This window comes from Lampris incognitus, chromosome 12, assembly GCF_029633865.1.
Source record: "Lampris incognitus isolate fLamInc1 chromosome 12, fLamInc1.hap2, whole genome shotgun sequence".
Classification (NCBI taxonomy): domain Eukaryota; kingdom Metazoa; phylum Chordata; class Actinopteri; order Lampriformes; family Lampridae; genus Lampris; species Lampris incognitus.
In genome coordinates, this window is record NC_079222.1 from 19,539,520 (window position 1) to 19,563,142 (window position 23,623).

General features: G+C 43.0%; 1 protein-coding gene and 1 long non-coding RNA gene across 2 annotated transcripts in view; both read right to left on the reverse strand.

Moving 5' to 3' along the window:
• Positions 1 to 1,038: 1,038 nt before the first annotated feature.
• Positions 1,039 to 2,539, reverse strand: LOC130121751 (uncharacterized). The gene is made up of 3 exons (XR_008811094.1): positions 2,457 to 2,539; positions 2,119 to 2,210; positions 1,039 to 1,117 (listed from the first exon to the last, which is right to left on the reverse strand). It is a non-coding gene; the product is annotated as an uncharacterized LOC130121751 (long non-coding RNA).
• Positions 2,540 to 5,991: 3,452 nt separating this feature from the next.
• sema4d (sema domain, immunoglobulin domain (Ig), transmembrane domain (TM) and short cytoplasmic domain, (semaphorin) 4D) overlaps positions 5,992 to 23,623 on the reverse strand; it is a 67,291-nt gene continuing 49,659 nt past the window's right edge. Inside the window, exons 2-15 of the mRNA XM_056290626.1 lie at positions 22,383 to 22,516; positions 18,694 to 18,839; positions 18,543 to 18,605; positions 18,305 to 18,403; positions 17,091 to 17,184; positions 16,787 to 16,903; positions 15,706 to 15,857; positions 14,181 to 14,356; positions 13,699 to 13,855; positions 11,878 to 12,100; positions 10,582 to 10,694; positions 9,599 to 9,771; positions 9,300 to 9,346; positions 5,992 to 7,040 (exon numbers count right to left, since the gene is read on the reverse strand). Coding sequence (XP_056146601.1) covers positions 6,019 to 7,040; positions 9,300 to 9,346; positions 9,599 to 9,771; positions 10,582 to 10,694; positions 11,878 to 12,100; positions 13,699 to 13,855; positions 14,181 to 14,356; positions 15,706 to 15,857; positions 16,787 to 16,903; positions 17,091 to 17,184; positions 18,305 to 18,403; positions 18,543 to 18,605; positions 18,694 to 18,839; positions 22,383 to 22,479 — 2,679 coding nt within the window. The 5' untranslated portion in view covers positions 22,480 to 22,516 and the 3' untranslated portion in view covers positions 5,992 to 6,018. The remainder of the gene's footprint in view (positions 7,041 to 9,299; positions 9,347 to 9,598; positions 9,772 to 10,581; positions 10,695 to 11,877; positions 12,101 to 13,698; positions 13,856 to 14,180; positions 14,357 to 15,705; positions 15,858 to 16,786; positions 16,904 to 17,090; positions 17,185 to 18,304; positions 18,404 to 18,542; positions 18,606 to 18,693; positions 18,840 to 22,382; positions 22,517 to 23,623) is intronic.

Consider the following 23,623-nt stretch of genomic DNA (forward strand, 5'->3'; position numbering starts at 1 on the left):
ATGCTCAATAATCCAGGTAAGAAAATTAAAGGAGGTTGAATCAGTTCATCTGGACACAACGTTTACTGACAGATACGTTTCATCACTCATCTAAATGACCTCTTCAGTCTAAACAGACTGCAGGTGTCCCACCCTTATAAACAACACAGCTGCATAACGACCGAAACCAACGACCAGTTTCAGATGCAAATATGGGTGTGACTATTAACTAGAGTTTCAATGGCCATGTGTACTCTTCACAGATGTCACCATCTTACAATGCTGTGATTGCAAACATTCCCAAATCCTCTGTGAATAGTACACATGGCCATTGAAACTCTAGTTACTGGTCACCCCCATATTTGCATGTGAAACTGGTCGTTGGTTTCGGTTGTTATGCAGCTGTGTTGTTTATAAGGGTGGGGATACCTGCAGTCAGTTGAAGATGAAGATGTCACTTAGTTGAGTGATGAAACACATCTGTCAATAAACGTTGAATCCAGATGAACTGGTTCGACCTTCCTTGATTAAATCTATCCCTACAGTGAAATCAAATATGCCAGATATACATTAAATGTAGTACTATGTAATCAGAGTAAAAATTGTCAAAATCCAAGCCTATGTTGATGGACCACACTGTGGCCATGAAAGACGGTTAATGCTGCACACAATATAGGCGCAGGACTGCACTCTCACAATGCAGGACACCACCTACAGCGACACCTTACTCGTAACTCCACATTGTTACGTCAAAACTTGACTCTCAGAACTTCCATACTGATCTGTAAAATAGAAACAGATACACGCTTGCCACGAGGGCAGCCCTCACTCTCAAACTAAACCAACCAATAGGTTCTGTCCCCTTCTTAAATTAAGGTGGAGTCCAGCAGTTTTAACCACCGGGTGAATTCCCACGGCTTGCAAGATTTGTGAATCCTTGCTTCAAGAGTCCATCAATAATCAATCTATGGTTTGACGTCTCATGACCACTTCATATCCTCAGATGTGACGCCTGGTCTGGCTTTGCTGAGGACCAAATGCAGCAAGACATTTTTTTTCCTGATTCTTATCTGATCTGATTATCTGATACTTGAAGGTCATGACATCCTCAGAGAGGTCCTTGGCCATCACAGCGTTCCTAAGGAAACATGATTAAATACATAATTTCTTTATTTCATCTTTACATACTTGAATATGTGGTTTTTGTCAAAACTAATTACACACACACACACACACAGAAACATATGCATACGCAGTGTTTTATCTCACAAGTTGCTTAACAAAAATTTGAGAATGTCACACCCAAATAAGTAATGGTAAGTCTATAGAGGGATGCAAATATATATTCAACTTTTTAAAAAAATTTCCCCCTCTTTTCTCCCCAATTGTACTTGGCCAATTACCCCACTCTTCCGAGCTGTCCCGGTCACTGCTCCACCCCCTCTGCCGATCTGGGGAGGGCTGCAGACTACCACATGCCTCCTCCAGTACGTGTGGTGTCGCCAGCCGCTTCTTTTCACCTGACAGTGAAGTGTTTTAGGGGTACATAGCGCGTGGGAGGATCACACTATCCCCCCCCCCCCCAAATAGGCACCCCGACCGACCAAAGGAGGTGCTAGTGCAGCGACCGGGACACATACCCAAAACCGGCTTCCCACCTGCAGACACAGCCAATTGTATCTGTAGGGATGCCCGACCAAGCCGGAGGCAACACGGGGATTCAAACCCGTGATCCCCGTGTTGGTAGGCAACAGAATAGACCACTACGCTACCCGGACGCCCATTTATATTCAGATTAGTGTAAATTTCCATCCAATCGACGAATGTTTCCAAATTCATCACAAAAAATCACAATATCAAAAATGAATTGTTTTTATGGAGTATCAGCAAGTGGTGTTTTAATTTCAGCCCTTCTCTCTAGTTGACCACTGAATCTGGATTTTGCACCTCTCTGGTGCTTCGACCAGTTAAAATTAATTAGTTTGAAAACAAACTAACTGGGGTGGAATATTAGAAGTACTCATGCTAACAACATGCAGAGCACAATTACCCCGGCATGCCAGGTGTATGAGAATGAGCTGAGGGCGACATCTGAATTAGGTATGATTTTTAAACAGTCTCAAAACACCCAATACCTACCCATGCCTGTTCCCATCTTTTAAGCAGTTGCTCATGATTTGTGAGCGCACCCCTCCACTGGTTCAAATCTCTGGATGGATTAGTCTCTTCATCTGTCAAGTAACATGTTTTATGAATACAAATCATAACTAATGACATTGCAGGACTAATTAAGACCTGTATAAATAAAATATAAATCAACCCTACAATTAATCATCTTGTCATTATGACCATCAAACATCTCAGACCAACAATATATATTTATAGAACGGTAGCTTTATCACATGGACCATTGCATAAACTGATCTAAAATGATAATTTTCTTCTCACACATAGGTGTTGAAGCTAGCTCCTCCTACCTCCAACAGCAAGGTGAAGCTTCACCTCAGATATGTCATTTCCTGTGCTGGCCTCAGCAACACAGTGATAATGGGCATCCTTGATTAACGGCCCCTCTTTGAGCCAGCTGCTCACTAGCACCTTTCCTTGGCCCAGTGGGCGGCGGTACTCCATTACGGGGGTGTCCATACTGTGTCCATTTATTAGCCAGTGAATGTGGACATCGCTAGGACCTGAGAGACAGAATTGGAAGTCACGTTGACCCTAATGGTGACAACCTGACCCCCCACCCCCCACCCCCTCAAAAAAACAACACAAACAAAACAGAAAAAAAACTGCTAAAGCTGACCTTCTGGTGTGTCCTATAATCCTATTATTAGACTTCTCTAAAGGAGCCATCTTGGTTCCAAGGCCTACCACTCTGACAAGTTTGATGAATTGTTTAATGATTTAATTTACTCTGCACCTGACAAACTATACTACATTTTGCATGAATGTTTGCATAAAACGATCCATCATGCTTAGTAGTGTGCTACTCAGTGGATTCTAACATTCCCCAAGTTATTGTTACTTCTAAATGTTTACATCTTAGGCCATATAACTCCCCTTTCCCCCCTTTTTTCTCCGCAATTGTACTTGGCCAATTACCCCACTCTTCCGAGCCAACCCAGTCGCTGCTCCACCCCCTCTGCCGATCGGGGGAGGGCTGCAGACTACCACGCGCCTCCTCCGATACATGTGGAGTCGCCAGCTGCTTCTTTTCACCTGACAGTGAGGAGTTTCGCCAGGAGGACGTAGCATGTGGGAGGATCACGCTAGCCCCGCCCCCCGAACAGGCACCCCGACCGAACAGAGGAGAAGAGTGACCAGGACACATACCCACATCCGGCTTCCCACCCACAGACACAGCCAATTTTGTCTGTAGGGACGCCCAACCAAGCCGGAGGTAACATGGGGATTCGAACCGGCGATCCCCGTGTTGGTAGGCAACGGAATAGACCGCTACGCCACCCGGACACCCGTAACTCCCATTTTTAAAAGGCTTCAAAGAACAAACTTACCTTAAACACACTTAGTAACTTCCATTTGTGTTGTTTGACGTAACCCTTTTTAGCAATGCCATGAATATGTAATGCAATATCAAAAAGTGAATAAACAAGCCAGCGTTGAAAAATTTTGAAATCAAGATTTATTTAACCTCCCTACCAACAGCAATAACTCCCAAATATCTGAGAATATATGTACATCTTCAAAAGAATTTTGTCCATATATACAAATATATTTACACTTGTTTACAGGCACAGACAAAAAAAAAATCATATGACGTGTTGAAATTAGATAACAAAACCTACTGTACTTCTGCAAGGAATTGGTTTGTTTCTTTAGGAAAGACATCAATCTGAATATTGAGTATGAGAAGTATTCGCTGCAGATCACAACATTCAGGCTGCAAAATTAACAGAAAACTGCAGCCTGCAATAAAATGGAAATGAGACCTGTGAGCGTGCCAGCTAGATCACAAAGAGGCTGACGGTTCACTAAAAGAAAACTAGCCTTATCTCTTTCACCTTATACTGTTATTTCACTTACATTGTACCACACATACACATACACACATACACACACACACACACACACAGAGGGATGTGTGCATGCATTTGCACAAATACTTGCTCCAGGTTAGGGTAAGTCTACTGGGTGTTTGGTTGGGGAAATGGTCACGTGCAAGGTGCAGAAAATGAAAGTGTGAGAAGGGGGCAAGAAAGCATCAAAGATAAAATTAAGAAGTCAAATAAGGGAGATAAACTGACTTCCAAAAGGAGCACGAGTTCCTGAGATAAAGGGGGGTGGGGGGTGGGTGGTGGGAGGGGTGAGAGCTGAGTCAGTGTCACAAGCACCACTCACCCAAAGCCAGGCAGAAGAGCAGGAAGGCCTCCTGGGCATGTACTCCCCAGGCCTGGTCCTTAAGGAGAGGAGGCAACAGTCTCACCTCTGCCTCCCGGCCCTCCACACCCTGAGGCTTGATGGAGGAGGAGGTGGAAGTGGAAGAAGAGGAGGAAGAAGGGAGGACAAAGGGAGGGCTACTTCCAGAGGAGAACAGGGAAGATGAAGTGTCGACGGGAGAGGAGGCTGTGAGGGAGGGAGGGAGTGATGGAAAAGAGCATTGAGGAAGACTGGCGAACAAGGGGTAACATGCAAAACAGTGAAAGTGAAGAATAAAAAAAGGGAGGCTAGGGTCTAAAAACTGAATCAGAATGAATTAAAAAAAATGAAACCAAGAAAATCATTACTATTTATTCTATGTAAGAAAAAAAAAAAGAAAACCACAGATGTGAATGAACCACAGTTAAATAATCCTCTCAAACCTTCCTAAAATGTAAAGATTAATTAAAATTAAAATAAAAAATAAGTAATTTCAGATTACTCCAGGGGCTCATGTTTCAGGGCAAGTTATTATTTTTGTACCATTTATTGTTACTGTTACATTAGGAAAGATGAATAGTATAGGTTAATATGATACAGCATCACTGGCCCAGGCAGACCTGCATTTGTATCATTAGGAATGAAGCTTTCATCAGGCAAAATAATTATAAAAACAAAATAATGTGTCACTTGGCACATGTCTGTGCACTTCAGACAGTGGTTTGATTTTTTTTCTCCAGTATTTTGCAGTTAGGCGAGTTAAAATTACCTCTCCTCCCAGAACTGGGCAACCTCTCTCCAGCTTTTCAATTTAAAAACAGTTCTGATTGCCAAAATATCAGTTGTGAGTAGCATCTTCTTGACAGCTCTTCCTCCAAGTCCATATTTTCCTCATCTAATCATGTATTGAATGAATAAAGGACTGTCCATGGATTTCACACTGAGGAGAATACCATTCCCTCAAGTTCTCAAGACCAAGACTGGACCACAAACCAAACTCTTGTCTTTTTCCATCCTTTTTAATCCTCTGCTGCCACTCCTTTCCGTAAGATAATGGCTCACAGAAAATGTGCTAGAAGTGGCAAAATTGTACAGCAAAGCTAGGTATAGGATGACACAATACAGGAGCGAACCTTCCCTGAGAAATTACAGAACATGCTAGATGGTTGAAGCAGTGACCCATGTTCAATTGCCAAAAAAAAAACCCAACAAAATCTGAAAATTCAAAATCTTAAAAGAGACAATTTCCCACCCAAAATGTACAAAAAGGAACATGGCTCCAATTTGGGAAACATCAAATCAACTTACCAATTTGGTAAACAATGTTTCCAATTTGGAATAAGAAATAGCTTTTCTTGCTGGAATATGCTGAGGGGCTTACAGCTTCGTGAGTACAGTTTGGGCTTGATCTTCACAGGCCCTTGGTTTCAGCAGATAAGAGTAGGAATTGAATCTCCAAAGGCAAATGGGATGAAACACATTAGCACTGTAATAATTTAACTTATCCGCTGTACACAAAACATACTCTGATGTATTGTATATCACTTAGGCTTGTACATCAATAGAAGACACAGCAATATAGCATAACCCCCTCTAAATACATACTGTATTTAGAGGGGGTTGTAGGCCAGGGCAAATGAGCAAATTTGAGGTATCTAGCTAGCAGTAAGGGTCATCTGCATCTGCGAACTCAATGGGCTGAGATTCACAGTCTATGTCAAAGGGTTTCTCCTTGGATGAGCTGTCGTCCCCGAAACTGTGAGAAGGGATCCTACCATTGCTGCACTCAGGTTCTGTCTCATATCCAGTGTCCCGGAGTGCCCGCAGCTGATTTTGGGCGGTGTGTTTGCCATTTTGTGTTGGTCGCTCTGTTAAGTCCAGTTTTTCTGTCACAGGCATTTCTATTAGGCCCGCCTCACAGGCCTGGTACTCAGGTTGATTTGGATTCTTCTTATTACCCAGGAGGGCTGCTCGCAGCTTTAGGCAAGGTGCTGGCAGATACTGCATGTAACAGTTGTAGGCCAGGGCAGCCATGAAGAGAAGGAAGAAGAGGAGAAATAGGAAAAGGAGGGCTGTGCTGTTGTTGTGTTGCAGATATTCAGCTGCTGGGTCTTTGGTCTCTGGCAAGGGTGCATTGGAACTTGGGGGAAGGTGCTTTGGCTGATATCTGATGGTATTGCTGGGGGTTGAGGTTAGTGATGAGTCAGTTTGGGGTGGGGAGGTGAAGAGGGGTGTGGATGAGGAGCTGGGAGGGGCAGGAGCTGAAGTTAGTTGAGGTCTGGCTGTGTTACCATTACCTTCAGAGGCCTGGGAGCTAGTCATCTCTTGGGTTCCCAGACTGGTCCGTAGGGTGGTGGTCGTCTGTACTGCTTGATATGGGAGTCTTGGTGGGAGTTTCAGAGTCAGAAAATACCCAACAAGTTGACGGCTGAAGTTCTTCCCAGCAGCAGGGGCCCATTCCAGAGACCAGCACTCGTACTGGCCCTGGTCCTCCGGTGCCACACTGTAAATCAGGAGACCAGTCTCGCCTATTAGGTGGAAGCGAGAGGCCTCAGTGAGTGTCGAGCCATTGAATTTCCACATCACCTGGGCCAAGTTGGAGTGTACCAGACACGGCAGCTCAGCAGAGCTCCCAGGTTTCACAGTCACACGCTGATAGTCCTGAGCAGAGAGTCCTGGCACTGAAAAGAGGAAAATGAGGGGGAAGAAAATAAATAAATTAAGATATGCATGAAGATTTTAGGTATCCTGGTCTAGTCAAAAATCTGGCTCTGTTCACTTTTAATTTTCAATTCATGTAGAGAGGCGTGTGTCCATGTTTGAATTACATTGGGATAATTTTTCTTATATAATTTTCCATATGTATGAAATTTAAAATGTGTGAATATTTTTAATGTTGATGTAAGAATATTTAGGATTTTAAAAGATTTAGCTCTATATAATTCTACATCACTTCACTAAATGCCAAGTAATCACACTGAATAACACTGCAATGAACTTCGATCGTTGAGTTCTTAATGACACCATGTAAATTTTATCTGAATACAAGAATTGGGAATTATGTAGTAGCTTGGAAGTTAAGAATAATACTGTTTTGTGAATTGGTATTGCTTAGGAGAGAGCTAGCAAGATATGTAAAAAATATTTCCTGAATTCTGTAAATTGGAGCAAAATTTAGTGCAGTTTAGGGACGAGCAAAGGCATTTGACTATACGAAAGGACATTGGTGTTTGGATAAATGGATTCCAGGGAAAAATAAAACAAATAAGTTTTGTCTGAAGAGCTTTTAGGTTGTCCAATATTATCAGTTGGTCATATGTAATTTTTGAATATTCTGAAATAAGACAAAAGGGGAAAAGCCCAATTTTGCATCCTTAGGTGTTATACCCTATTTGGCTTAAAGCTGTCACACACACAAAATGGTGATTAATTTAAGTGAGACGTGGAAATGTGTTTACCGGATTAGGAAAACAAATACTCAATGCAAACTTTGCAATGTGAAGCTAGGGTCCCACAAGTCTACTAGCATGATGCAAAACTACATGAAGTTAAAACAAAGAAGATGTACTGTGGGAAGAATGTGGAAATAATGCAAGAGATCACTGCCTTTTGCTGGTGTGTGGTGCCGCTTTGAACCCGCAGGCGCGAACACATAACACATGTCATCACCACAGTGATGAATACAGAACTGCCACCACTGAGCTTTGTGGTTGGGAGAGGGTTTCCAGCTTAAAGAAACAATGGAGCCAGATACAAGAAACTGAGGATCCTGATGAAGGGAGTACTTTGCTGTACCAGCAACCTCCATTCCAGGAGAGAAAACTTTTTCCACAGTAGGCTTGACTGTGAAATTGCCTCTCTCCAGAACACAAAGATATGCTCATTTTCTTGAACAAGAATGGGTGATGCAATCAGTGGATTTACATCTGTTAATTGGACATTCACATTTATGCTGGGTTTTTGTACTGAAATAGTTTTATTAATATCCAAGACTACCAGAATTAATCTAATTTGACTTAATTTGCAATTGTAACCGGTTAACTGATTTTTTCAAATGCCCATCCCTTATGCAGGCATAGGCGTTTCCCCAAAAACTGCCTCTTTATGATCATAGCAGCCAAGCCAATATATGTGTGTGTGTGTATGTGTATATATATATATATATATATGTGTGTGTGTGTGTGTGTATACACACTTTGTCAAAGGAAATACTCAACCAATAAGGAGCAAAATAATCCAGTTAGTCAAGTCAATTCTCTATGAGACAGTACAAGCCTGTTTCATGCTATAAGCAATCATCAGCATAGAGAATTTACTTGACTAACTGGATTATATATTATTATTTTTTTCTGTTTTTCTTTTCTTTTCTTTCTTTCCTTCCCCTCCCCCCCTTTTCTCCCCAATTGTATCCGGCCAACTACCCCACTCTTCCGAGACCGTCCCATGCCTCCTCAGATACATGTGGAGTTGCCAGCTGCTTCTTTTCACCTGACAGTGAGGAGTTTCACCAGGGGGACGTAGCGTGTTGGAGGATCACGCTATCCCGCCCCCCCCGGAACAGGTGCCGCGACTGACCAAAGGAGGTGTTAGTGCAGTGACCAGGACGCATACCCACATCCGGCTTCCTCTCTCTCTCTATATATATACATATATATATAGTATATACATACGGCTTCCTATATACATATCCTACCCGCAGACACAGCCAATTGTGTCTGTAGGGACGCCTGACCAAGCCGGAGGTAACACAGGGATTCGGACCACTGATCCCCATGTTGGTAGGCAATGGAATAGACCGCCACACCACCCGGACTCCCAAGATGCAATTATATATTACAAAGGACATCGATATGTGTGACATTCAGCCCTAATTACTGCCCTCTCTTAGTTCTGGCAGTCAAGCTTCCAGAAGGCATGGACTGCCTCATTTTTCACCCTACCTGAAGGACACTTGTCCACATCACCGTCCAGGCTTTGGATTTGGTCCCTGGAAAAGAAAAGAAAATTATGTCGATAAAAGTCACACACGCAGATTATGAGATGCAGAAACAAACAGGACAGGATGTGAACAGGATTTGGTATCAGTAAAGATTAGGATGACTTATAAACTATTTCAAAATGTTGGTTTTGTTGTTGATTAACTATGTCGTTACCTATAAAAGAATCCGGAAGACAGACAAGAAGGAAGTATGAGTAGAAAGAAAATGCAACACACACATTTAAGAAGATTGAGAGTTACCTATGTTCTTGGTTTGATGTATCAAAGATATTGACACAGACAGTAGTGTGAGGGTCCCAGGCACAGTAGGGGTCCCGGGCCAAGATGCATTCATCACAGGACAGGTATTTATCACAGAAGGCTGTAGGTGACTGGACCACACCCGAGTCTGAACCAGCATACAGGGACTTGGTCTATGAAATCAAACGGACATACATTAACACCTACATTTTCAGAAAAAAAAGTACAAAATGTGGTGTCCTGGTAGCCGAATGGTTATGGTACATGCCACATGCCCCAATGTCCCTGGTTTGATTCTAGCCAGTGACCTTTATTGCATGTCATACCCATCTCTCACTCCCCTTTATTCCTGCCTGCCACTTCACTATCCTCTGTCCCATAAAGGCAAAAATGAAAAAAAAATATAATGTGCTCACAAACTTACATAAAGGTTAAAATATAAACTTCTTTTGAAAATCTGTGCCACTACAAACATATTTTGCATCGCCATATAAAAGCTTTTTGTTGTCTGCAAAAAGTTCATCAGACTCAAGGCAGAACCCATCAGTGTAAATATAAAGTGAAGTATTGCAGCTAACTTTTTACTAAGGGGGAATGGAGTTTTTCCCTTGGAACAGACTTGCTGTCTCGAAACCACTCTAACCAAAAAGTAGAACACATGTCAGCAAAAAGCTGAGCAAGAAAGAGTTTTCTAATACTTAATGGTTGAGGGAAATTTTTGCTTAACTTATCCATGCATTTAATATGTGTGGAACCATTGTGACTGCATCCAGCATTTGCTATACAAGGAGACAGAACAGAGAGCAATGTACATTCATGCACTGGTACACAGATACAAACATTCATAAAAAACTAGGTTGTACACAACTGTCTTGTGGCTTTAATATTTAGTGTTGTTATAGTATCAGGTGGGTTACATTCGGAAATCATCATGACAAAATCAATTGTGTGTCTTGGTGTCTTCTTAAAGTAGGCTCACAAACCTGTAAAGACAGCAGTAGGTTCTTGATGGTCTCAGAGTTCTTCAAGAGTTGGATCTCCTCCACAATATGGACATCCTCTTTAAATACCACAGCCTTGTGCAAGAGTCCCTTATCTGGAGGTGGAAATGGTAAAACACCAACATAATTGAATTGAAGAAACAACTAACTGCATAGACCAAAAAAAGTTTTGCTGTGGGAATATTTATAGATCTAAAAAATGCTTTTGACCTAATTGATCACAATAGGTTAATAGACAAATTGGAAAGGTGTGGTATCAGACAGGTGGTTCAGAATTGGCTAACAAGCTATTTAAGTAACAGGCACCAGTTTGTAATGATAGGTGAACATAAATCGTCATGCATGGATATTACTTGTGGTGTACTCCAGGGGTCAGTTTTAGGCCTAAAACTGTTCATTCTGTACTTAAGTGATATATGCAAGATATCAAATATTGAAATGTATTTTATTTGCAAATGACACAAATATAGTATTTTGTTCGGTGAGAACTTACAACAGCTTTTGGAGGTGATCACAATAGAAATGGAAAAATTAAAACGGTGGTTTGACAAAAATAAATTATCCTTAAATTTGGACAAAACAAAGTTTATGTTGTTTGGAAATTATAAAATAAACATCAAAGAAGGTTGAATCAGTTCATCTGGATACAACGTTTATCGACAGATACGTTTCATGATGCATCTAAGTGACCTCTTCAGTCTAAACTGACTGCAGGTATCCCCACCCTTTACAGTTGCATAACGACCGATTGTATTGTGAAGCACAACTTGCATTGAATTTGAACTATACAGTACAGTGAAACCAACGACCAGTTTCATATGCAAATATGGGTGTGACCATTAACTAGAGTTTCAATGGTCATGTGTACTCTTGACAGAGGGTTGGGGAATAATTGCAATCACAGCATTCTAAGATGGTGACAGATTCACTCTTACTCGTGTGTTTTTTTCTCTTATTCACAGTAGTTGAGTTTGTATTGTAAACCACAACTTGCATTGAATTTGAACTATACAGTACAGTGGGAATTGAGTCTGAAATGTATAGTAGCTAAATTAACTTAAGAGTGGGTGAGAAGGGGTCGGAAAAAATAGGTGTATACGTACGTCCTACTACTCTTTTTCGAACATGTAACAAATAATCTGATGCATATGAAGACTGAGTTTGATGAGTGGATTTGTGTATCATTTCAGATTATTGGCAATGGTTTATCTGTATGTTATGTCCTGCTTATTTACGCCTTCGACATAAATCATCATTCATTCATACTATTCTGCTTACCTGTTCCAGTAAAGATAACGTCATAGATATTCCCATCAAGTGCACGGATCCTCTCCACCACGATTTGAGTGTAGTTGACATCCTTGGTGATGAAACGAGGCCTATTGCCAATTGGCAAAACAGGATCCTCCAGTAGGGGGTGGTCTTTGACAAACTGCAGGGTTTTGTCCGGCAGGTAGAGAGAGCTACTTATGTTATGTTGACGGTTGAGGTTATTAATGCACTGCAGAAAAGAGACAAGTAGAGGTCAGGAACACCAAGACAGCGGATTAAATATCTGGCAGTCTGGTACATTCATCTTCATTACATATACATTTAAATATGTAAGTGGGCACGCAGATGTGTATATTCACACCAGTACCATGTGTCTTGAAGAGATCTAGTTAGTTACAGACTTAACCTACATTTACTGTTTTTTTTTTTACGATTAGAAGACTTCCGAAAACTACAAAATTAATCTACACTCACTGGCCACTTTATTAGGTACACCTTGCTAGTACCGGGTTGGACCCCCTTTTGCCTTCAGAACTGCCTTAATCCTTCGTGACATAGATTCAACAAGGTACTGGAAACATTCCTCAGAGAGTTTGGTCCATATTGACATGATAGCATCACGCAGTTGCTGCAGATTTGTCGGCTGCACATCCATGATGCGAATCTCCCGGTCCACCACATCCCAAAGGTGCTCTATTGGATTGAGATCTGGTGACTGTGGAGGCCATTTGAGTACAGTGAACTCATTGTCATGTTCAAGAAACCAGTCTGAGATGATTCGAGCTTTATGACATGGCGCGTTATCCTGCTGGAAGTAGCCATCAGAAGATGGGAACACTGTGGTCATAAAGGGATGGACATGGTCAGCAACAATACTCAGGTAGGCTGTGGCGTTGACACGATGCTCAATTGGTACTAAGGGGCCCAAAGTGTGCCAAGAAAATATCCCCCACACCATTACACCACCACCACCAGCCTGAACCGTTGATACAAGGCAGGATGGATCCATGCTTTCATGTTGTTGATGCCAAATTCTGACCCTACCATCCGAATGTCGCAGCAGAAATCGAGACTCATCAGACCAGGCAACGTTTTTCCAATCTTCTATTGTCCAATTTTGGTGAGCCTGTGCGAATTGTAGCCTCAGTTTCCTGTTCTTAGCTGACAGGAGTGGCACCCGGTGTGGTCTTCTGCTGCTGTAGCCCATCTGCCTCAAGGTTCGACGTGTTGTGCGTTCAGAGATGCTCTTCTGCATACCTCGGTTGTAATGAGTGGTTATTTGAGTTACTGTTGCCTTTCTATCAGCTCGAACCAGTCTGGCCATTCTCCTCTGACCTCTGGCATCAACAAGGCATTTTCGCCCACAGAACTGCCGCTCACTGGATATTTTCTCTTTTTCGGACCATTCTCTGTAAACCCTAGAGATGGTTGTGCGTGAAAATCCCAGTAGATCAGCAGTTTCTGAAATACTCAGACCAGCCCGTCTGGCACCAACAACCATGCCACGTTCAAAGTCACTTAAATCACCTTTCTTCCCCATTCTGATGCTCGGTTTGAACTGCAGCAGATCGTCTTGACCATGTCTACATGCCTAAATGCATTGAGTTGCTGCCATGTGATTGGCTGATTAGAAATTTGCGTTAACGAGCAGTTGGACAGGTGTGCCTAATAAAGTGGCCGGTGAGTGTATATTCACATCACAGCGGGCTAAAACCGAGACGAAGTAGCTCTTAGTTCTAGACTATGGGGAGAAACTAGATCCCTCTGTACTATGCACTGAACAGATGTGTCAGTATCAGTGAAGATGCCGTGTGTCAAGGTCCTTACTGCTCCAGGGCGTGGGGAGGGAGTTATTCCATTGTAACGGACCCACTTGGTGTGAGATTGCTCTACTGTGGCCTTTTGCATGTATTTGCCTTTGGAGAAAACTTCTTCCACCATTGTCATGTTGTAGGCACACACCGCAGACAGACCGACATTACCCCTGGAGTTTATTAGATTGATGAAGTAGGAAGAGGAGAGATGAGAGAGAAAAACAAACAAACATAAAAGCTGCACATCAAGGTCACCCGTCTTGAGTTTGACAATTACAACTGTTACTGTACTGTACTGTACATATATATATATATATATATATATGGCCTGCAGCTGATTTATGTTCTATGCAAGTGGAAGTAAAATTAGATCTAACATGGGCATTTATCAGGCCAATATTATATGCCAGTACCTGAGTCGATAAAACATTTAGCTGTCTCTTTCGTTTTCTAGCCCATGCCCTAACTGATCCCCCTGAAGGACGAGCTACTGACCACTGGGAAGTGAAGACCCCATAGATGACAGTTTCCCTCCAGTCAGCTGCTTTCAGGATGAAGACATCATGCACTACGTTGAAGACGAAGTTGAGCTCTGGCATGGAACACACCAGCTTGGCCTTCAGGAAGGAAGTCCACTTCTTCTGCAGGGTCCGCTGTCCCCCCAGGTCACCCTGAACAGGAATAGGAAGAGGTTCATCGAGCAGTGCAGAAAGAAACTGAGGATGACTAAACTATGTTGGTCTTGAGTCTGGTCTCAAGTGTGTATTTTGAAGGCTGTCAGACTTCACAGCATAATGACTCAGAGTTGTAACGGTCTTGGACATGTGAACGTTGTGATAGGAGATCAATAAAGGGCAATCTTATTCAGTTTGTTGTTTCTTTATATTATCAATTTATGTCTCTGAATATAAATCAATGACAAATATTACAGTGTAGTGAAATTTTGACTTTTACTATGATGGCAGACAACTATATTTACACCCTTGGTATTTAAATGGACTTGCACTGTTCTGGTCTAAGTCTTACACAAGTCCCCCCCCTTTTCTCCCAATTTTACTTGGCCAATTACCCCACTCTTTCGAGCCGTCCTGATCTCTGCTCCACCCCCTGGGGCTGCAGGGCTGCAGACTACCACATGCCTCCTCCGATACATGTAGAGTCACCAGCCGCTTTTTACCTGACTGTAAGGAGTTTCACCAGGGGGATGTAGCATGTGGGAGGATCACACTATTCCACCCAGTTCCCCCTCCCCCTGAACAGGCGCCCCAACCAACCACAGGAGGCGCTAGTGCAGCGACCAGGATACATAACCACATCCGGCTTCCCACCTAGACACAGCCAATTGTGTTTGGAGGGATGCCCGACCAAGCCGGAGGTAACACGGGATTCAAACTGGCGATCCCCATGTTGGTAGGCAACAGAATAGACCACTATGCTACCTGGATGCCCCCTTTACATAGGTTTTGACTCGAACTCAATCCATTTCGGTCTCAGACTTGATTCAGACTTGCCCCCCTAAAATATTTGTCTGGACTCTGTCTCGCCATTGGTGGTCTCGACTATGAGGCTATAATGTTCACAACAAGTATTTTGATGGGGTTTTCTATGTCAGAGCTGGGTTGCAACCATGACCAGTGTTGAACCCATTATATACTTGTGTGTCTGTGTTAAATGCGAGCAGACGACACAGCGCATCCCTTCTGCCAGTCTGTTCTTCTGTTCAAAGTCTATTCGTCTGGGCGAAATAGCTTTGGTATAGAGTCAGTGGTGATAAAATGGTTTACTGGTAATGATTTGGCAGCACTATGATGCATGTGAGGAGGACAGAGCAAGAAAGACAGCACACAAACAAGTCAAAGGCAGCTGTGGGTGAATACAGAGAAGAAAAGATGGAAGCACTAGAGAAAAACATGCAACAAGGAAGAAAAAAAAGACACACAAACATGCACACCAGGGGAAAGAACAAAATGCCACATGGGATGCTGCGGGTGTGTACAGATGGCCTATGACGTATACTGACCTTACAGACACGCGCCACCCTGGGTATGAGCAGCTTGCCAAAGAACTCGTACTCCACAGACACCTCAGTGAAGAAGTAGTAGATTTTGTCATCCTCACCATCTGCGCTGTTTGCCCCTTCCCTTACCACGTCGGCAAAAACAAAACTGGGCTCTGCAGAGGCGACCAGTAAAGATAAATTAACATATTGATTAAAGACTGAAGGTTTCTTAAGTAGTGCTGTTGGAGGGGATTACCGGAAAAAAAAAATCTTGTTTTAATTTGTGTGGTCCTGATCCGAGTGACGTAGGTTATTCAGGGGACATTTCACCTCGGTTTTTGTGCAAAATATGTCATGTCATCTGTATGCAGAAAAATTAGAGCCAGCACACCATTACTTTCAATAAGGCATATTAATAGGACGCACATTAAATCTGCCAACAATTTTTTTTCTCTCCAGTTGTATCCGACCAATTCTCCCAAGCTGCCCCAGTCGCTGCGCCACCTCCTCTGCCGATCCGGCGAAGGCTGCAGACTACCACATGCCTCCTCCGATACATGTGGAGTCGCCAGCTGCTTCTTTTCACCTGACAGTGAGGAGTTTCGCCAGGGGGACATGGCGCGTGGGAGGATCACGTTATTCCCCCCAGTTCCAGCTTCCCCCTGAACAGACGCCCTGACCGACCAGAGGAAGCGCTAGTGCAGCGACCAGGACACATACCCACATCCGGCTTCCCACCCGCAGACACGGCTAATTGTGTCTGGAGGGATGCCCGACGAAGCCGGAGGTAACGCGGGGATTTGAACGGGCAATCCACGTGTTGGTAGGCAATGAAATAGACCACTATGCTACCCAAACGCTCCATCTGCCAGCAATCTTTGACAGTGAGAGAGGACCCTTACGTACAACATAATGTGCAGTATTGTGGAGTCTGTTTTTTTCCCCTTCCAGGTGGCCAGCACATGTCAGCGTTGGCTGCATGTGAATGCTTCAACAACCTCAACTGCCCCAATCCTGCTTTCAAAATATGGAAAATCATTCCCTCTTCTGAAAAACAAAATTCGACTATAACATCTTTTTTTATAATTTCAGCCTGACTCACCATTAAGCCATGATGTTGAATACTCTGTCCTCAGCAGAGACTGAGAAGGGGAATATCTGGAGATAATCGGTTCACTGCCTAAGAAGTTATAAGCTGTTCCCGAGTACAGCTCTCCATCTGAATGCAAAGCAGGGAATGAAACAAAAATGTGATTTATTGTCCAGCCAAACCATTTCATGGCTTTTGAAAAATCCCTAGATACCCTCCAAAAATTGTGATTACCAGGGATTATTATGCATTTGACTGCATGGCTGTTAACCAAAACAGCTCTTTGTTAAATTGAGTAAAACTGATGCTAACTCACCAACCATGACCGTAGTGAAGCTCTGCGAGGGGTCGAAGGAGCACTTCCCCCGGCCGTCCTCAGCTCGACCCGCCAAAGAAAAGTCTGAGAGAGACTATGAGAGAAATTTAACATTGGGTCTGTTAAGAACATGATAAGAATTTCATGTCTAAAATGCTAATAGGAAAGCATACAATCCCCAAATACTCATTTGAGGTACTAAAGTAGTTCATTAGACAGATTTTTCATTGTCCCTCTTGAAGACATTTGATGCCACAGCCTGTACATTAAAATACAAGTGTATCGCCATACAAATGTATTCACATACGGACAAAGTAGGGTATTTTGTTGAGAGGTGTAATGGCAGAGGGCACAAAACTCCTGCCACAGAAGGCTTTTCTTCAGGTTATGGACATGTATCTATGACCAAATGGGAGTTAAATGAAAAATAGGCTGAGGGGGTGCCTGGGATCATTTTCTATGGTGAGTGCTTTGCATGTATGGCATTGTGGTATGAGAGGTTGGGGGTGGGCGATTATTTTGGAGGCAATGTTTGTGATACAGTTGTGTTTTTTCTTGCTGATAGCAGTTTACACGGTGAAGAAGTAAATGAAGCAGTAGAGTAGGATGGGTTGGATGACACCCCCCCCCTTTTTCTCCCCAATTTTACTTGGCCAATTACCTCACTCTTCTGAGCCAGCCTGGTTGCTGCTCCACCCCTTCTGCCAATCCAGGGAGGGCTGCAGACTACCACATGCCTCCTCCGATACATGTGGAGTCACCAGCCGCTTCTTTTCACCTGACAGTGAGGAGTTTCGTCAGGGGGACATGGCGCGTGGGAGGATCACGCTATTCCCCCCAGTTCCAGCTTCCCCCTGAACAGACGCCCTGACCGACCAGAGGAAGCGCTAGTGCAGCGACCAGGACACATACCCACACCCGGCTTCCCACCCGCAGACACGGCAAATTGTGTCTCTAGGGACACCCGACCAAGCCAGAGGTAACACAGGGATTTGAACCAGCAGTCCCTGTGTTGATAGGCAACGGAACAGACCGTCACACCACCCAGATGCCTGGGCTGAATTATTTAAGTTAGTAAGGAAGTTGCACTCTCCTATGGTCAAAGTGATAGTTTTTGCATAAGTTAAACCAAATCAAGAATATTTCCTCTTCATATTCAACACTGCACTAATATTTGTGGAGTTATTTTCCATAAGGACTAAGCCTTCACTTACCAGATAGTCACACTGAGGTTGAAAGGCATGTGTTCCACAGACATACAGACGTTCATCATCCAGTACTTGAAGCACACGGATGTAGTTTAAACAGTCCTTCTGGAGATACACATTCAGCAGAAAAGTTAAAAAGATGAATGACATTTGCTTCTTCTTACCCATTAAAGACAGTTATTTGAGAAGCCTTGAAACAGAATATAGTTTAAAGCCAGGATAGTATTAAATAAGAATGTCTGACCTCTTTTGATTTTCCTTTGAGTATGCACATCGTCATAGGAATTTCAGCAACTGTCCACTGAGCCTTAGAAAGGATGATTTAAATTACCATGATGAAAACATCCAGAAATGATCTTTTCCATGTTCAAGAGCCGCAGATCATACTTTGATACCTTGTTGTTCTTGACGGTCACATTCTTTTTGCTGAGCTCAAAGATCGCCTCTCTGGCACCAACGTACAGTGCATCCCTCTCCTCACTCAGCAGCAGTGTGGAGTAATTGAAGATGCCTGGCTCAGAAAACTCCATCAGGTCTACATCTGAGCAAAAAAACATGTCGTGTCACATGGGAGCATTAGGTAGCCACCCAGACTGACTCTAAACTTAACTAAATATTCAACCTTAAATTGAAGTCCTTCTATCAGTGTCAAGAGGGAATTGGTAGTTATTTGACAGTGGCAATTACCTTAGTAAATATTAATACTGTGACGATAACTGACAAATCTGAAATACTAGATAAAAAAAGACCACTAGACATAGCTTGGTGTGGGTACAGTGCTGTCCCACTTGATTCCACACCAACATGGATTCAAAAACGCATCTTTTTCTCTCCATTTTGGCCATCCGTCCATACTAACCCGGTGTTCAACTACCGAAAATGCTTTCCCAAGTGGTTCCATTATGAAACACCAATCTTGCCTTTTAGTGTCGATGGAAAAAATGAAGCTGACCTATGACTGTCCAGTGATCTCAGGTTTGATTGCTGGATCAAGTGGCCTGGGCATGACTGATAGGGTATTCATGACTGCTGCATTTTAGTAGTCATCAACTGCTCCCAAAAAGTAGTATATAATTGATTAATCGCAGCTATATCATATTTCTATTCGCCCGATAACAACAAGCAATTCTCGTCAAAAAGGGCTCAAACACAACCCGTAAAGGGCTAACTAATTTAGGCGGGACCAACCTGGGGGTAGGTGAAATAGCAGCGTCCTCAGTTGGCTCTGAGAGGCGGTTTACAGATGAGCAGCAATCTAATTGGACTAAAACCCCAGCACACCTGTCTGAGCTGGAGATACTGTTTGACTGCAGTGACAATACGACTGCTTGCTTGCGGGTGTTTTGATTTAGCTAGTGACCGTGTTAACTGGGGACTTTCAGCCAAGTGCGTCCGCGGTTGTTGTGGTAAAGGCAGCTGTTGACAAGTCTAAAAGCCTGGAATTATCTTAAATTGAATGTTCAATACAGCATGTAATTGCTACTATATTATGTAAATGAAACGGTGTCGCCAACAAGAGGCACACACGTTTCTTGAAGTTACTTTCAATGTGAGGAAAAACAGATTAGCTGCACAGTTAGCGTCTAATGAGGAATTTCACTTTATAACGATACAGGTTAAATGATAGAATATGGGTCACTTTCTGATTGAGGATAATGGTATAAAATAAAGCTACACCGCCAGCATCGGTTTGTTTACCACATTATAAGAAACGTTACGAGAGGTGAGCGAGTCTTGCTAAGCACAATTTAGCTTCCGTAAATGGTTAGCGTCGATATTAAAGCTAGAGTGCGGGACTTTTACACATAAATGAATGTCCGTAACGTTCAAGCCCTTGCCAAATGAGTTCACACAATGATGAGTACGCCTTTCACCGCCAGGTAAATCTCTATGTATTTCGCAGTACACAGGAGTTTTAAATCTGGTGTCTGGGGCGACATTCCCATGCTTCCCATGCAGCATTCCCACGCTGGCGCACCGGAAGTGATGTGTGGCGATGCGTCAACCAGCAGCGATTACTTTTCCAGAGCTGAACTTCCGTGTGACGAAAACGTTCGCATGCCTCTGACTGGCTTGCCTTTGGGGCTTCCTGCCAAAAAAGCTTCCAGGCTTGGACGCTATGATGGGAAAAACCTAAGAAGCGTCCGAGAAAAGTTTCAGATGTTCCAAAGAAAAAAGAAACTCGGCGTTCAGAGGAAGGATTAAAAAAGAAAGCGATCGACAGCGAGGACAAACACGGATTGGTGTAGCTTTTCCGTCGTTAGCGAGCGCTGAAAGAAGAGAAGTAATTACTCTCATTGCCAGAGGGGAGAAACAAAACTTTTGCACTACAGGTTTAAAAACAAATGAGTGTGTATTTAAAATTGATTAAAGTAAAATTAAAGGCTTTTAGGAGGACACCACGTGTTCTGTTCATGTTTTTGAGAACCACCATCACTAACGTCATGGTCACTCGTGAAACAGAAACACGGGAGTCTTTCCTTCTCGAAATACCTTAAATTCTGTTTATTTAACATGGCATAATGTAGAAAATGATTGTTCCAACAAATCTATGTTGGCACCACAGCACCCCCAGCTGCATATCTGCTGTAGATGCATTGCCACTCCTTTATTACCGCATAGTACTACACCAGAGATGAATGATTAGTCTATGCACAGTGTTAACTAGTGGGTTTGATCGTCGACTATACTGTGAAACCCCTTATGACTAGAGGAGAACTCACAATTTTCCGATTGTTAAGCATTTCAACGAGGACAGTGAATTTTTTTGAGAATGATTTGGAAACCCTGGTGTGGATGTAAAACCGTCCACCCATTTTCGCCATGAAAACAGTATTTTCAAATGTATCTGTGTTCATGTGGCCGTACTCTTTGTCTCTACTTTTGGCAACTCAATTGTGATAGCTTATGAACGTGTGCAACTACTGTCTATAGTTGTGAAAGATCATATCTTTGTGTGAGTGAGTCTTTAGTTGTGCATTTAAACCCCATGCCCCCTCTCATCTCTCAGCTCTTAAAGGCCGCCTCCAGCTTGGGCTCCCCCTAAAAGAGCTACCTCTTCCTTTATACTGACAGGCACACTGGTTGTGACTGATGGCAAATGTGCATGAGAGTTTGCATTTGGCAGACTGACTTGCACCAAGCGTGCCAGATGGATGCAGGCTCAGGTTTCTTGTGCCTGGGCATATTACACTATGATGGTAAAAGTCAACACCCACACTGACTGACTGAATGACAGCCCTGCGTGACAGTATAGAGATTCTTCTCTGTTTGGGTGTGAGCTGCATTAAGCCATCATTGAGCTACTTCCTGTAGCTATTTGTGTAAATGCAAGTGCAAAAAGCTTCTGCTCGGTGGTCAAGAGGCAAAATTTGAGAGCATGCAGTGAGACTGAGGAGAGATCGCATCGACCTAGGGCAAAATAATGCTGTTTCAAGATATGAAACCAATATGTACAAACAGTACTCTGCTGTATACCGATGAGACTCCATCAGTTAAAAAAAGTAGTTTGACATTTCACACGAGATTTGACATCCTTAAAATTGGGGAATAACACTAAAGCCCAGTTTTAGTTTCAAAATATGTTATCCTGTGTCCCCTGGGAAGATTCACACTGTACTAGTTATTCATTACCATAATCAATACTGAAGTTTGTCAAACCCTCTAATCTGTGGTGCCACTCTGCTGTAAAAGAGCAATTCATAATCAATTAAAAAAAACAACAACAACATATTTTGATCCATGATTTAATTCTGGTGAGATGGATACATTTCTGGATTGATATAACCAACATTGTTATAATATAGATATATCTGGGTGATAAGCCTTTAATATAAGCGTCAGTGTCATATTTAATGTCCATTAAGCCGCTCTAAATTTATGTGCTATAGAGTCTGGTTTTACTAGTTCCCTACTTTTTGAAATTATACACACAAATACTGATTGGACCATAACAGGCATAGAGAACGTAGAATTCCCACAGTCAAATAGTCAAGATATACCGACAAAAAGATACCATTTTAGCTTTTCTATGGATAATTATGGTATTACCTGGGGAGACACAGAAGAGGATATACTCAATTACCTTGATGTTTCCAGGAGACTCGAGGAACAGTGTGAGGGCCATGGGTGGAGACCTCCAGGAGTAGCCCCAGAAAAACCCCCAGTACTCCAAATCCCATGTTTGACTCTGTTATTTTTGGGACTGTGAAGTTTCCTCTGTATAACAAAGACACAAAAAGGAATAAATGCACTATGCCTTCACATAAAGTTGAATCGGTTCATCTGGACACATTTATTGAGAGAAAACTGTTTCATCACTCATCTATATGAGTGTCCCCACTGACTCAGCAAAAGGGGAAGGGGAGAAACTCCACATTAAACAGGCCCTGGTTAAGTGTGGTTATCCTAACTGGGTGTTTGTCAAAGCCAGGAAGACGGCCAAACAGTGCACCAGCCGATCAAAGAGAGGAGGACAACAGCTGCCTGAGTGTAAACCAGTGGTGATTCCATATGTGGCGGGAGTGTCGGAACAGTTGAGATGTGTATTTTCCAAACACCGCATCCCAGTTGCTTTCAAACCCCAAAACATACTGTGCCAGAAATTGGTCCACCCCAAGGATCGGGTCCCCCGGTACAAAGAGAGCAATACAGTGTACATAGTTAAGTACAGAGGATTGCCATGACTTGTACATTGGGGAAACTAAACAGACGCTGGCCAAGAGGATGGCCCAGCACAGAACAGCTAACACGTCAGGCCAGGACTCTACAGTCTACACCCATCTACAGGCCAGTGGCCACTCTTTCAAGGATGAGGATGTGCACATCCTTGATAGGGAGGAACGCTGGTTTGAACGGGGAGTCAAAGAGGCCATCTATGTTAAGAGGAAATGACCGGGGGGGGGGGTACATATATCACCATCTTGCAATGCTGTGATTGCAAACGTTCCCCAATCCTCTGTGAATAGCACACATGGCCATTTAAACTCTAGTTAATGGTCACGGCAATTTACATATGAAACCGATCGCTGGTTTGGGTCGTTATGCAGCTGTATTGTTTATAAGGGTGGGGATACCTGCAGCCAGTTGAGACCGAAGAGGTCACTTAGATGAGTGATGAAAGTTTCTCTCAATAGACGCTGTGTACAGATGAACTGACTCAACTTTCTGCAACTTTCTTAGCCGAATTACTGAGCCTGCTTAAAGGTACCATGCCTTCATGCACTGAATCTCTCTCAGTGTGTCCTCTGTCAGGATGCAGAGAAAGTGGAAGTACATTAGTTTCTCAAAACGTCATTTTAGTATGAAGCCGACAGGGGCTACATA